Source organism: Thamnophis elegans, chromosome 2 (genome assembly GCF_009769535.1).
Source record: "Thamnophis elegans isolate rThaEle1 chromosome 2, rThaEle1.pri, whole genome shotgun sequence".
In the NCBI taxonomy this organism is placed as follows: domain Eukaryota; kingdom Metazoa; phylum Chordata; class Lepidosauria; order Squamata; family Colubridae; genus Thamnophis; species Thamnophis elegans.
The window spans coordinates 152513792-152528187 of NC_045542.1; the positions used below are offsets into that span (position 1 = coordinate 152513792).

Sequence of the window (14396 nt, forward strand, 5' to 3'; positions counted from 1 at the left end):
AAAAGTATGGTTCATTGACATTGCAATACCTGGTGATGCACGAATTGAAGATAAACAGCAAGAAAAAAATCACAAAATACCGGGATTTGCAAATTGAGGTTGAACGACTGTGGAAAAAGAAATCTTGTGTTTTACCAATTGTAATTGGAGCCTTTGGAGCAATACCTAAAGGGCTACCTCGCTATTTGAAAATTCTAAATTTATCATACTTGAACATTCTGACTCTACAAAAAACCACCCTGCTTGCAACAACTTATATCCTCCGACATTACCTTAACAGTTCCTAGGTCCTTGGTTAGGACTCGAGCTGTTGAGCTACCAACCAGCCCCAAAGGCTGTGAATCTCACCAAAGATTAACCACATAATAATAATATAAAAATAGTGATACCCATTGTTATAGGGGCACTTGGTACCATGTCCAAGAATTTTACAAAATATATCAAGAAATTTGAGCTTCCTTCAATAACTCCAGCGGAACTGCAAAAAACTGCACTACTTGGAGCATCGTACAACTTAAGAAAATACTTGGTTGATATCGAGGACCCTGGTAACAACCTGTATCTACCATCAGCGACAGTCAATGATATTTGTGATACATTTTTAAATGTTTAGTTCACTGAGTTTCATGTTTAATGAATAAAAGATGATGCTGATGCTGATGCTGATAATACTAATAATACTCATACTAATAATACTAATAGTACTAATAGTACTAATAATGTTAACAATGATAACAATGCTAACAATGCTAACAATACTAACATACTAACAATACTAAAATAATATTAAAATACTACTACTACTACTAATAATAATAATGTGTTTCCCTGAAAATACGACCTACTCCAAAATCAAGACCTTTCCTAATTTTCACACTTATGCCTAATATAAGGCCTACCTTAAAATAAGCCCTAGTTAAGATCTGCCCACGTCTGGCTGTATGAGGTGGGGTGAGGTGCAGGTGTAAAAATCAAGCTAGAGTGGGGATGGGGTGGATGTGCCCCATGCACCCTGCACCCTCTTACCTCGTCTCATTGATGGAGCCGTTCGTGTCTGGATGATGCATGTTGTGTTGTGTTGTCGCACGTGGGCGGCTGCACCAGCAAGACGAGATTCGCGGCATTCTGCCGTGAACCACTCCACTGGTGGGATGAGCTGCGCAGCATTCAGGACCCCGAGGAAAGGTGCTCCCTCCTGGAGGTGGCTGTGAAGCTAAGAAGACCTCATCAGAGAGCCGAGGTGGCGCAGTGGGTAGAGTGCAGTACTGCAGGCTACTTCAGCTGACTGTTATCTGCAGTTCAGCGGTTCAAATCTCACCGGCTCAGGGTTGACTCAGCCTTCCATCCTTCCGAGGTGGGTAAAATGAGGACCCGGATTGTTGTTGGGGGCAATATGCTGACTCTGTAAACCGCTTAGAGAGGGCTGAAAGCCCTATGAAGCGGTATATAAAAATCTGCTATTAAAAAAATCTGCTATTGCTATCCCTGCCCCATCCATCTCTTAAATCACTTAGTTGTGGTTTTAATATAGTTTTTAATAGCATTTTAAATTTCTGCAGCCTTAATGTTTTAATATATTAATTATGTTGACCTGTTTTATAACTTGTAAGCCAACCCGTGTCACCTGGTAGAAGAGATGGGAAGAATAAAAATTTAATAACTAAAATAAATACAATAAATAATAAAATATTCAAAGGCTTTGCTGTGTTTTATTACCTGCGAAGAATTGGAGTCGTGCAAACCATGGCATTCCCTTAAACTGTGGAAGTGGAAGTTGGACTGTAAAGTGACAAGAGTATTGATACCTTTGAACTTTGATCTTGGAGAAGACCCCACAGAACACTGTGAACAGCCAAAAAAAACCAAATGATGCATCACTAAACAAATAAATCCAGAGTTTCCTCTTGAGACACAAATGACCAGGTTCAAATTATCCTGCTTTGAACATTTGATGCAGAGAATGGGAGTAGGAGTAGTAGCGTAGGGTGGGTGTTCTGACCCCTCTCGTTCCACACCAAAGCACACTCCAAGCCAAAGATAAGTTATGGCATTTAATTAACAGACAGAAAGGTCCTTGGCAGCAAACCGGCACAGACAAGCTTGGGCAGCAATAAACACAGATAAAGCTTGGCAGCAATCCAGCCTGCCAAGCTCTTAATAATGTTCTCTGACATTCGTTCCTGTATTGACTTCTGCAAGAAGGGTGTGTGCACAAGTAGTCTTTTTATAGTCTGGAGAGGAGCCTAATGACCACCAGCTGAGTGGTGGTCATTACCTCCTGTACAGGAGTTACCTCCTGTAACTGTGCCACTGTTCCTGATGCCTATTAGCTCTTCGGTGCCGTGCATCCAGGAACAACTCACTACTGGTGTCCAGCTCACTCTCCCTTGTCTCCTCCCCACTAGTGGCCAACCAGCCTCTCTGCACCCTGCTCGGAGTCGTAACCCTGTCCAGGGTCCTCCACATCCTCCAGAGCTGACTCATCGGGCCCCTCGCTGTCGGAGTCTGGTGGCAGCTCCAACGGCTCCTGCTGCGCCACAACAGGTGGAGTAGAATGGAATGGAGTGGAGTGGAGTAGAGTAGAGTAGAATAGAGTAAAATACTTTATTTTGCCAAGTGTGATTGGACACACAAAGAAGTTGTCTCCGATGCAGAAGCTCTCAGTGTACATGCCGAGGTGGCGCAGTGGTTAAATGCAGCACTGCAGGCTACTTCAGCTGACTGCAGTTCAGCAGTTCAGCTGTTCAAATCCCACCAGGTTCAAGGTTGACTCAGCCTTCCATCCTTCCGAGGTGGGTAAAATGAGGACCCGGATTGTTGGGGGCGATATGCTGACTCTGTAAACCGCTTAGAGATGGCTGAAAGCCCTATGAAGCGGTATATAAGTTTAACTATTGCTACTATTGCTATTGCTATGCAAAACAACAGTAATAATAATAATCATAATAATGATGCCAGTCTTCTACTGCCTGGATGTAGACTACCTTGGGTGGTTAAGTGGCTGAGTTTGGAGCAGACCAAATGCTTACGGACACTGAGTAGGGGAGTCAGGCCCAAAGCCTGCAAGAACCCCGAAAAGCAGAATGTCTGAAGGCGTGGAGGAGGACTTGAGAGGCCTGGGGTGGGGTCCTAGGGCCTGCTCTAGGCCTCTCAAGGCCTCCCCCTTGAGGCATCTGCTTAACGAGCTGTGGGTTCATTTAATGGCTGCATCAGGGAGCGCATGGAGTGGGGTCGTTAAGCAAGACCATCTCACTTAATGGCCATCATCACTTGCAATCATAATGGGCAGGCTCTGTTGCCATCAAAATGCAAGAATTACCTCTAGTTGCTTTAATTTGGAAATATTTCTCTTTGTAGGTGAGGAACAATAAAGGAAACTGCTGGATAATGGACAATAAAGGAAAGCTTCTTTCTATGAGGGAGAGAGGGGGGAAAGAAGGGAGGGAGGGAGGTTTAACTATTTTTCCTGAGCTGTCCTTGAAAAAATTATTACTTCAATGTTTACATTATTTTTATTTTTACCTTTAATTTTTATCTTTAATTTTTTTTAATTTTTACTTTGATTTTTATTTTTTTAATTTGAGTTTTCAATTTTCAATGTATTTTTTTAAAGACAAGGCCATCAATAAACTTGTAAAATATAAATTTAATAAACCTAAACCTAAACCTAAAAAGAGGGAGAAAGAGAGAAGCCTACCAAGTCAGAAAACATATTTTTGACTTTTAGTGGGTGGTGGTGGTGGCTGGGGATGGCTGGAGGACCTTGTAACGTGGTCCTTCCCTGAGGAGAAGACCAGCAATCCATACTAAAAAAGGATAACAAGGCCTTTGACTTAATTTAAAATCTTTCTAACATTTCTGTAAATCCCTTGTCGATCGGAGAAGGAGTTAACAGTAGGTGCCTGTTGATGTATATTCATTTCTATGGTGTTCGAAATTGTTAGTTCCCTTGAGAGAACTCTGTATTAAAAACTTAAGGTAAAAAAGTTGAACCTGAATGTATAAATGGTCAACTCAGAAAAAACAACAAGACATAAGCCAGCCAAAGAATAAAATTAATTCACAGAACTTTCTTCCTCAGCAGTTCTGCTTTCACTTTCAAAATCCAACTTGGAAACATGAAAACATGAAGTAGTAACTCCTATTTCTTCAGCCAAATCATGAAGTCAGAAAGGAGTAACGGAAAATCCTCTGGTGAAGTAATTGAAGTAGAGAATCAGGGATTTCCCACACTGATAAACCCAAATTGAGCAAAATTTGCTAAACTTCTGCATCCAGATTTTTTATCCCTACAGAGTTTCTCATCAGACAAATACTGCAGGAACTGATGCTCCCATGATATATGGGGTGGGTGTTCTGTCACTATTTTTTTTGGGGGGGGGAATTAATAGGGGGCAAGTTTTGAACATTTGGCTATCACTGAAAGTTCAAGATGAAAGGAAATAACTTATATTTTCAGTTATTGATAAGTCTAAGGCAGAATGGATAGGTCTAAGGCAGTGTTAATCAGATCAAAATCTTTCAGAAAAATTCTCAGCAACTCCAACGGGCATCGGCCTTTGCAAATAAGATTGCATACTAATCTCACTTAGAAGGTTTGACTAATTCAGCCTTAAAGTAAAATGAACACATCTGGGCATATTTCCTGCCTCATCTACCTTGCAAGACTGACAATCTTGCAAGCCTGAAAGGACAAATCTCCCACCATTTTCTTTACAGCCTGATAAAAACTAGAAAAGGCCACTTCTGTGCCTCTTATTCCACCTATGCCCCCCTCTTATCTGACCACTCCCTAGGCACTATCTCTCCCAGTTCTCTCACAACATCTTTCCCACATACCGTTATGTAATCCAATCAAACATATAGCAGACTTGGAGGCATAATTTGGGGAGCAGGGGGGAGTTTGGTTCTCTCATTGGCTCCCCATGGAGAACACACAAAGAATTATAGTATTTTTGTTCTTATTCAAGCTAATCATTGATTAACCAGGGTTATTAGCTAACCAGGAAGGAAGCTAATGAGAGATTGAATGTTGTCAAATTTTATAAACATCCATTCGAGATATTCAGACCATGCTTTGCTAATATTATTTATTTTATTTTCCAAAGCACCCGCTTTATTATAAATATTTATTTTCCAAACCACCAGGACAAGGAACAATGCATGGAAACTTGTCAAGGAGAGAAGGAACCTGGCATTAAGGGGAACATTCCTAATACTGAGGACAATTAACCAGTGGAACAGCTTTGCCTCCAGACGTTGTAGCTGCTCCATCACTGGAGGCTTTTAAGAAGAGACTGGACAGAAAGTTGTCTGAAATGATACAGGGTCTCCTGCTTGAGCAGGGGACTGGACTAGAAGACCTCCAAGGTCCCTCCCAGCTCTGGTCTGATTTTTAAGTGCCCATAAATGTATGATTAGAGGGTGAGCTATGCTGAAAAGTATAGCAATGGCAAAAGTACAGCAATTTCCACCTCTTTTAGTGGATATATCTTTGTCAAATTCCAGAGTGTTAGATTAAAAGGGAGTTGTGCAGAGAGAAAGATTACTAGCAACAGCCTTTCTTAACATGATAACAGCTGAAATCCAGGTATGGGAGTTGTATAACAAACACATTCATTAAATTGGTAAATTTCTTATTAAGGGGGAATCAGCTACCTCAGAATATTTATATATCACTCAAATTTATATAGCCAATTCTTCTCCTGTGGATGTTCAAATGGGAAAGTGAGTGACGATGAAGTGTGATTTATTTATATATTTGGATCTAGGAGGCTCCTAAATTACTCAGGAAGGCTTACCTAATTTTGGTAGATATGGTTTTTGCTATCCCTCCAAGGCACAGCCATGGTCCAAAAAAAAAATCAAGGTGCTTTCCACAGTGTTATGATCAAAGTTTCGCCCATATTTAGGGGAGATGCACATTGAAAAAAAAACTGGCAGATCTTTGATTACATCATCATGGTCGCCATCTCATCTTTCTGGATCCAGTTCTTGCATTTATTCCAGGGGTTCTCATATTTGGAGGGGGGAGGAAATAAACACATTTGGGATTTTGAAAATAAGTTCTAGGTCTTTCCACCAAACTTAGAAGTACCAACTTATCTGAATTTGACTGGTCCCTTGCATGACCTCTGCTTCTTAAATGGTCATGACTTTTTCTGGTTACATTTGTCTTTATTTATTTTTTTGGCAGTGGTGAGGATGTCTAAATAAATTGGCTGCATCCGTGAAGCTTTTTTATTTTCTAACGAAGTTTATTGGAGGCTATAGAAGTGATTTATGGGAAACGGTTGTCCCAAAGGTGCTGTTTTTTTCCCCCCCAAGAGCCAATTGGCCTTTCTGATTTTTCTTTGGAGATGTTTCGCTTCTCATCCAACAAGCTTCTGGAAGCTTCTTGGATGAGAAGTGAAGCACATTCCAAGGAAAACCAGAAAGTCCAGTTGCCTCTTTGGGAAAGAAAAAAACACCTTTGGGACAACCATGACCTGGGTGACTGAGAATCTCCACAGACATGGGAAACTGTGCTTTACCACTTGCTGACACTCATTTTTAAAATGTAAAATAAAATCAGGGAAGCCAAAAAGTCGTGGGCACAAAGGAAGGTGCTGCCAGTATATTGATATCTACAAGCACCACACTGAGCACATAATGGCCTTTTCTCTGCCTACTTTCCTCAGTTTATCCAGAAATATCCTGTGCAGAAATACCTCTGCAAAGGAAGGCACGCTATCAAAGAGGCAGATACCTACAGGTTCTTCTTTTGAAACTCCTCTCCTATCATATCCCTGCCATCTGTTGACTTAGCCAGAAAAGAAAGAGTGAATTTATTTATCACACCAATTAAATAACCTGCTCTTCCAGTCTCGGGAACAAACCCGGCCAGCAAAACGGGCGGGGTGCCCTCCTGCCACCTGAAAGTACCAACCTCAGATTCCAACACGTTTCATTTCATAGGCTTTTTTTTTTTTTTTCCTGTTAACTGTTTCCTCTTTCTGCTTTTTTCCTCTTGCTCATGAGTTGCTAGATGTGGGCGGGGACAGCACAGGACTTCGCTTTCGGAAGGGTTTAAAAGGAAGCTGTAACAAGACTGTCCAAACAGTAAAGCCTCTTCTGAAAGACAGAAGGGCTTAAAAAAAGGGTGGGAAAGCCAGAAAGCAGTAACATCCCTCAAGTGAATTCCAAGGAGGCTACAAGTCAACCGAAACAACTAAAAGAACTCTTTTTCATCTGCCAGAATCATCTACCACTGCTTCTTTCTTTGACTGGTGGCTGAATTTTCGAAGCAGTCTAAACTTAGGCAGAAGCACCCGTGAAATCAACCTGAGAAAGAAAGAAAGAAACCACCAGGGAGCTTCTATTTGAATCAACTTTTCACCACATCCACCGAAAGAATTTCTCTGCCTTTTTCTGAAGCCAAACCATCCACCATGAGCTCTGAGCAACTGGTACGCGATGTGGAGAAAGGGAACATAGTTGTCATCCGGGAACCTGCTCAGAAGAACAACCACTGGAAGTGTCTCAGCATCTGCTCCTTCTTGCTTCTGATTGGAGCCGTAACCGTCTTTGCCCTCTTGCAACTGGACGCATTTGGGTCTTCTGGAAATCAGGTTAGTAACACAAGATGGGCGAAGAGTGGGTGGCTCTTAGAAAAGTTTCGATGGATGCTTGTCGTGAAATGAGAACGGGGTGAACTTGCAAGCGGGTGATTCTCCGCTTTAGAATGAAGAAATGTTGAGTTAACAATCTTCTGAATCAATTAAGGAAAAAGCAAACAGGTCTATGTGGAGGAGGATGAAAATTATGAGAAAGATTATGCTAATGCTACATTTTGCACTAAATTAACGAAAACAAACCCATATGCCTAACACTTATTTGAGGTTTTAAAGAATAAATAAAGGAAAACTGATGGTAAACATATTTGCCTTAAAATATTTCCAATAAAAGGAATTTAAAAGATGAGATAGATGATAGATGATAGATAGATAACTATTATTTTTCCCAAATATTTTATGCAGCAATTTATTGCTCAATCAACCACTTGTTGGAGGCATATAGAATTTACCTGTACAATAAGTGTTTGGCAGTCTTTCTGGAGGCCAAGTGGATCATTGGTACCCATGGGCCCATTTAATAAAGAATGCCTATCTCTAGTTTTCTATGTGAGGTTTTCTTCAACACATGAAATGTGTGCTTATTTAACTGATATTTATAGCTGCCATTAAATAAACAAATACAATAATTGCATTAATAATAGTAGCGGCATATCTGCACCATCCTTATTAATTTTTCCCCCCATTTCTTTTCCAGGACTCTAAAGTACAGGGAAATTCATTTTCTGGTAAGTGTTTCTAAGCAGTCTTATTTCTTTAAGTAAAGTTTTTCCAACGCAGTAGTAAACTGTGTATCGTTTTCCAACCTGATACTCCATAGATCTATTACTATCTTATATTCCTTCATTTCTACTCAGATTGAATATTTACTATACTGGTTGGGAGTGGCTAGAATTGAGACATAGCCCCCAACCAACATACTGTATATAGCTACAAACGCAATGCTTAATATTTAAGTATATGGATTTAGCATCTTCCCAATTCTTGAGGGAAGATGATCAGAAGGCAGGAATGCCGCACTGAATTAATTGGAATAATATTTGCTTGTCATGGATAGTTTGAATATATCAATATATCAATTCTTTAGCCAGTTATAGAACACACAGCATCTCGTGCTGATGAAAGTGATTGATTTTGATGCATTATCTGACGCTGTATTTTTCTTCCCTTTTTATAGATCATTTGCCCGCCACGATGAAAGTGCAAGCCTTGAGGTCTAGAAAACCAGCTGCCCACGCTGTTGGTGAGGAGATACTTTAAATTGCTTGAAAAGGGGTGGCTGGAGACAGGCTTCAGATGGGCCTCAGATTCAGAAGGGCTTCATGTGCGGCTTGATGAAAATAAAATGCTTGCAAAGAAGAAGCACTTGTCACATTCTGCAAAGAGGCAGACTTTTGAGATAAGGGGCCGTTTCACTAACTGTGAGCTCCTGGCACACTTGCAACTGACTGTGCTCTACAAGAAGGCTGTTAGATGAAACTCAAACTGTAGGATGAAGGGAAGGTTTGTACACTAATGATTTGGACTTGCCTTAATTTGGCTATGATTCTATCCAATCATATCAGAGGCTTCATATTTTTTTATATTAAGTGCTTAAGATGAGAGAGGATGGTTAGTAGAAAGTCATCCAATGAGTTTCAGCGAGCAACTGGGTCTTCCATAGCCTTAGGACATTTAGCACAGAAAGCTTTTACTGCAGAAAACCTTGCAAACCCCTGTTGAAGTTGTGCAATACAGCCTTTCTCCTGTAGGAATAGCGATCAGATTTGGTGGGGTCAACCTTACTCAAGTCAAGTTGCCTGAAGGCTTCCCAAAGCAGGACCTGGCTTTGTGCCCTTAAACCCACCAAGGCATCGAAGACATCCCAGGTCCACTAAATCTCATAGAAAGCTTTCCCCAACTTGGTCTCCTCCAGAGGTTTCATTCCATGGCTCCCACAAACTCACCTTAGAAACCACAAGATTGTGAAAGCTGCAGTTGAGCACAGCTGGAAGGCATCTGAGGGAAATTGTGCCTCAGAAACAGATCCAGGCAGTTCTCCACTTAGGACCAACAATTGAGTCCAAGGTTTCTGTTGCTATAAGTGAGTCAGTCGTTGAATGGGTTTTGCCCCCCATTTTATGTCCTTTCTTGCCGGAATTGTCCAGTCAATCACTGCAGTTCTTAAGTTAGTAACACGGGTGTCGAACGAATCTGGCTTTCCCATTGACTTTGCTTGTCAGAAGATCACAAAAGGGGATCTCATGATCCCAGGACACTGAAGGCATCATTAAATATGCCAAGCTTCTGGATTTGGATCAGGGGTCCATGGGGATGCAGCAACAGTCGTAAGTGTGAAAAAGAAAGTGTGTGACTTTTTTCAGTGCCGCTGTAACTTCGAAGGGTCACTAAACAAACGGATATAAGTCGAGGACCATTTGTACAGTACATTCTTCTTTGAGTTGACCGGCCCCTTCTTCCTAACACTGATTTCCTTTGACTTCACAGCTTCTTCCCACAATACAAAAGAACTGAATTGGACTACAGATGTGATTCCTACCTTCCTGGAGAATGGCATGCAGCTGGATAAGAGCGAAAACTCCTTCGTCGTGCCTTCTACCGGATTGTACTTTATCTACTCTCAGCTTTTGTTCCACAAGGACAACTGCAAGACGCCCCTTCTGCTCACCCACAGCATCGTCCGCCGGTCATCCGAGATCAGCGTCGAGGTAGAATTGCTAAAATCCATCAAATCTGTCTGTGAACAGGTCTCCAGCAACAAAAAACTGTGGTTTGAATCTATTTATCAAGGGGGCGTCTTCCATCTGAACCAAGGGGCTCGCTTGTGGTCCAAGACAAATCACCCTGAATATCTGGACTTCACTCATTCGGCACAGATTTATTTTGGGGTCATTGCTATGTAAAAAAAAAAGACTTTATGATGCCTAACCACATCTTCATTCATGTACTTCATGTATCTTGGGTGTGGGTTTTTTCCCCTCTCCTACTTACAAGAGAAGCCAACAAAGCCTATACGTAGGCAGACAGTATTAGCATCCTTAGTGTGAGTCTTTTCTAAACTAGATTTTTATTTATTTATTAATATTTATTTATTGAGCTTCTCCTATAATCTTGAAATGTCAGCTCCCCCCCTCATCCCCTGTGTAGGAGATCCTTGTAAAAAGACAGCACACTTTTTGCAGGCAATAAATGCATACACATGTAACAATTTAGTTGTGGTTCCCCGTTAGGTTGGGTTCATGTTGATGACCCTGTATTTGGGACACTGCAAAATGCTTTTGTGGCTATCTTCAAACAGGATTTCCATTCCTTTGTCCCCCAGTCTAGGTTAAGATTTGAATATTTACATACATGTATATATATACTATGTATATTTGATACCATTTGACTGTGTTGATTTAATCATGTATATTACATGAGTTATCCTGAATTTTGGGGGAGAGGATAATACTGGGCTATGGATCCTGGTCCCCCCCCAGCTAACAGTACAATCCTATCCAAGTTTATTTGGAAACTTCTAATATTCTCTCTTCGATTGTACTGCTTTAGTCTGATGTCAGAAAGTCTGACATTTTTGGTATTTCATTGGCACCGAGTAGGTTTTTGGCAGAAATGCCTTACGGTACTCTACAGGTTGCCATGAAAAAAATGTTTTTTTAATGTATAAGTACTACAAATATATTTTTATTAGAAAATGGCTTATTTATTTATTTATGTATTTATTTATTTGTCTATTTATTCTGTTCCGAATCTCTGCTCAGCAGAGTGTGTGAAAACATGTACTGCTAAGATAATATATACTTTGGTTTCACTCTGTATTTAAATTCAGGCCAAACAATAAAACGAAATTTTGTAATGGACCGCATCCGTTCAACGATTTGTCTTTTTCGGTTTGATTTTAGTCCTGAGTAATAATAACTTCAGTCTGAAGTCCAGGATTACATTTCTAGCATCCCAGAAATGGTTCCAAGAAATATCGTAAGGACAAGGCACAATCAACCTTAAGCACTTCTTGAATGTAACAGTATTGTCAAGGGATGAACAGATGGGCTCAATTTAGCCTCCCAACAATAAGAGCTGGTTTCCATTGGCCCTATTAGGTATCCTGCTCCTGTCTTGCTTGCCCCTTCCCATTCCTCAAATGATACTTATACATGCTAAGCAAGCTCAACTTCTCCTTCCAAAATAAAGGCAAAGGTTTCTTCTATCCACTCTGTCCAACTCTAGAAGTCGGTGGTCATCCCCTTTTTTTAGCCAAGGGAGCCAGCATTGTCTGAGAATGTTTTTTTCCATGGTCATTTGGCCAGCATGATTGTATGCTGAGGCATATCGAATGCTGTTATCTTCCCAGTGAAGTGGTACCTATTTATCTACTTGCATTTGCATGATTTTGAGCTGCTAGGTAGGCAAGAGCTGGAGCAAGGAACGGGAGCTTACCCTGTCGCCTGGTGCTTGGGTCTTAAACCTGACAAGATAGGCATTTTTAATGCTGAGTCATTGTGCTTCCAAAATGTTACCAACCTATTGCATCACAGTGCAGACCAAGATAACTCACCAAATAAATAAACATGGCTGCCAATAACATACCAGTGACCAGACTAACTCTTGTTGCAATATAACTCCTCCAAAATTCCAAAGATGCTAACATAGCTATCCCAAAGGTGTTTTTCAGGAGGCAAATGGACTTGTTTTTTTTTTCTTTGAAGGATTTATATTCCACTCCCCATTATCCTGAAGAAGCTTCTTGGATGAGAAGCAAAACGTCTCCCTCCCCCCCCCAAAAAAACCCCAAGAAAGTCCAGCTGCCTCCTGAAAGAGCACCTTTGGGACAACCATGACCTGGATGACTGAGAATCTCTACAGACTAACATAGCTAGTCTTCAGTAACAATGCAGGACCCTGTAAGACAAAGGTCTTCAAACTTGGCAACTTTAAGACTATGCATAACTGGCTGGAGAATTCTGGGAGTTGAAGTCCACAAGTCTTAAAGTTGCCAAGTTTGAGGACCCCTGCTGTAAGACTTTTGAGGCTGTAGAGATACATGCCTCCTTGCAACTCTAATTTACAAAAGACTCTCAGATGGGCCCTCAGTGGATTCAAAACCACAATTTCAAGACATGACTCAAAGAAACCAGGATATGATGAAATGTCACCTAGCCAACTCTCCTATCTGCAAAAGGCTGGTTGACTCAGTTAGGAGGCCTACTTAATTTTTCAGAGCAGTTCTTTTCTATATTTTTCTTGGGCACGACATCTTTACGGGAAAACTCAAGCATTTATATAGCAATTTGCTTTCTGCTACATGACGCTGAATCTCTACAACAGCATTTCTCAACCTTCACAACTTGAAGATATATAAACTTCAACTCCCAGAATTTTCCAACTAGTATGCTGACTGGAAAATTCTGGAAGTTGAACTCCAGAATTTGAAGTCTGGAAGTCAAAATTCTCAACATCTGTAGACCTCAAATTCTGGAAGTCAAAATCCACAGCTGTCAAAGTAAATTGAAGTCCACAACTGTCAAATGGCTCTACGGGTGAATTAGTACTTCCACCATTCAGGAAGAAGGTGTGAGGGAAAAGTAGAACATCATTCACAGGGGAAACTGGACAGGATGATCCTAGTCTGGCTTAAAGACTCGCAAGAAGCCTTCTTAAATCTGTAATTGATATCTGATTTCCCCATCCCTTGAATGGGTCTTTCCTTCCTCATTCCAAGGGTTGTGTGGCAGAATCAAATGGGATCCAAAGAGGGAAATCAATTAATGAATTCCTATCTATCTATCTATCTATCTATCTATCTATCTATCTATCTATCTATCTATCTATCTATCTATCATCTACCTACCTACCTACCTACCTACCTACCTACCTACCTACCTACCTACCTATCTTCTTCATCATTATATCTATATCCACCCTCCTCCTCCTCCCCCCTCTCTCTTTCATCCTTTATTAAATCTATCTAATCGTCTATTAGATTTATATAATTGGATTTAAGAGCTCAATGCAACATACAATGTATTCTTTACTTTTGTGTTTCCGTACTAAGTATAACACTGTGAGGTAGATTGGCCTTAGACAGTTGGTATTGGTATTGGTATTTATTTGATTTATAAGCCGCCCTATTCCCCGAAGGGACTCAGGGCGGCTGAACAAAAACCAAGGGAAGGGGAACAAATACAGAAAGTAAGACAAAAAAACAGGACAGTGATACAAACAATTTAAAAAACACAGCAAGCACAGCAAATTCGAGTAGGGGGGGGAACTCAACCCCAGGCTTGCTGGGACAGCCAGATCTTAACGGCTGTCCGGAAGGCCTGAAAGGTGGCAAGGGTCCGAATCTCCACGGGGAGGTCGTTCCAAAGGGCCGGAGCAGCCACAGAGAAGGCCCTCCTCCAAGTGGTCGACAGCCAGCATTGGCTGGCAGATGGAATTCGGAGGAGGCCTAATCTGTTGTTGACAAAAATGATCTAGTGACCATCTGCGGCTCAAGAGGGACCACAGCCTGGGTTTTTTCACTCTCTGTCCAACTCCTACACTATAATCCCTCTCTCATACTGAGAGAGCGATGGGCCCAAAAGATCTTCTATGGCTGAGGGGGAAACTCCTGAATCTCATCACTAGACTATCCCGACTCTTGGACTGAGAGGGAGGGACAGACCCAAAACCTCATGAAGGGAACTTCCATGGCTAAAGTGAGACTAGAAGTGGGTCTGCCCCGCTTTTAGGTAGCATCTATATCATTAGACCACACTGACTGTTGAGTTGTAAGAAAGGGAA

The 14396-nt window shown here is 41.2% G+C and overlaps 1 protein-coding gene and 2 long non-coding RNA genes across 3 annotated transcripts in view; 1 reads left to right on the forward strand and 2 right to left on the reverse strand.

The window, feature by feature from the left end:
- LOC116502636 overlaps window positions 1-1300 on the reverse strand; it is a 7017-nt gene extending 5717 nt beyond the window's left edge. The window contains exon 1 of the long non-coding RNA XR_004254569.1: window positions 1027-1300. This is a non-coding gene — a long non-coding RNA (uncharacterized LOC116502636). The remainder of the gene's footprint in view (window positions 1-1026) is intronic.
- A 252-nt stretch (window positions 1301-1552) lies between these two features.
- Window positions 1553-4908, reverse strand: LOC116502675. Its single transcript, XR_004254573.1, has 3 exons — window positions 4840-4908; window positions 1717-1842; window positions 1553-1624 (listed from the first exon to the last, which is right to left on the reverse strand). It is a non-coding gene; the product is annotated as an uncharacterized LOC116502675 (long non-coding RNA).
- A 2211-nt stretch (window positions 4909-7119) lies between these two features.
- Window positions 7120-11437, forward strand: TNF (tumor necrosis factor). The gene is made up of 4 exons (XM_032211087.1): window positions 7120-7610; window positions 8311-8341; window positions 8791-8856; window positions 10101-11437. The coding sequence occupies exons 1-4, from the start codon at window positions 7431-7433 to the stop codon at window positions 10514-10516; spliced, it is 693 nt and encodes a 230-aa protein (XP_032066978.1). The 5' UTR covers window positions 7120-7430; the 3' UTR covers window positions 10517-11437.
- The last annotated feature ends 2959 nt before the right edge of the window (window positions 11438-14396 follow it).

Bases quoted from the DNA above. Each gene is read 5' to 3' on its own strand.
- TNF (XM_032211087.1), top strand. From the start codon at position 7,431: ATGAGCTCTGAGCAACTGGTACGCGATGTGGAGAAAGGGAACATAGTT. The intron at 7,611-8,310 runs GTTAGTAACACA...TTTCTTTTCCAG, and splicing joins TTGGGTCTTCTGGAAATCAG to GACTCTAAAGTACAGGGAAA. The intron at 8,342-8,790 runs GTAAGTGTTTCT...CCCTTTTTATAG, and splicing joins ACAGGGAAATTCATTTTCTG to ATCATTTGCCCGCCACGATG.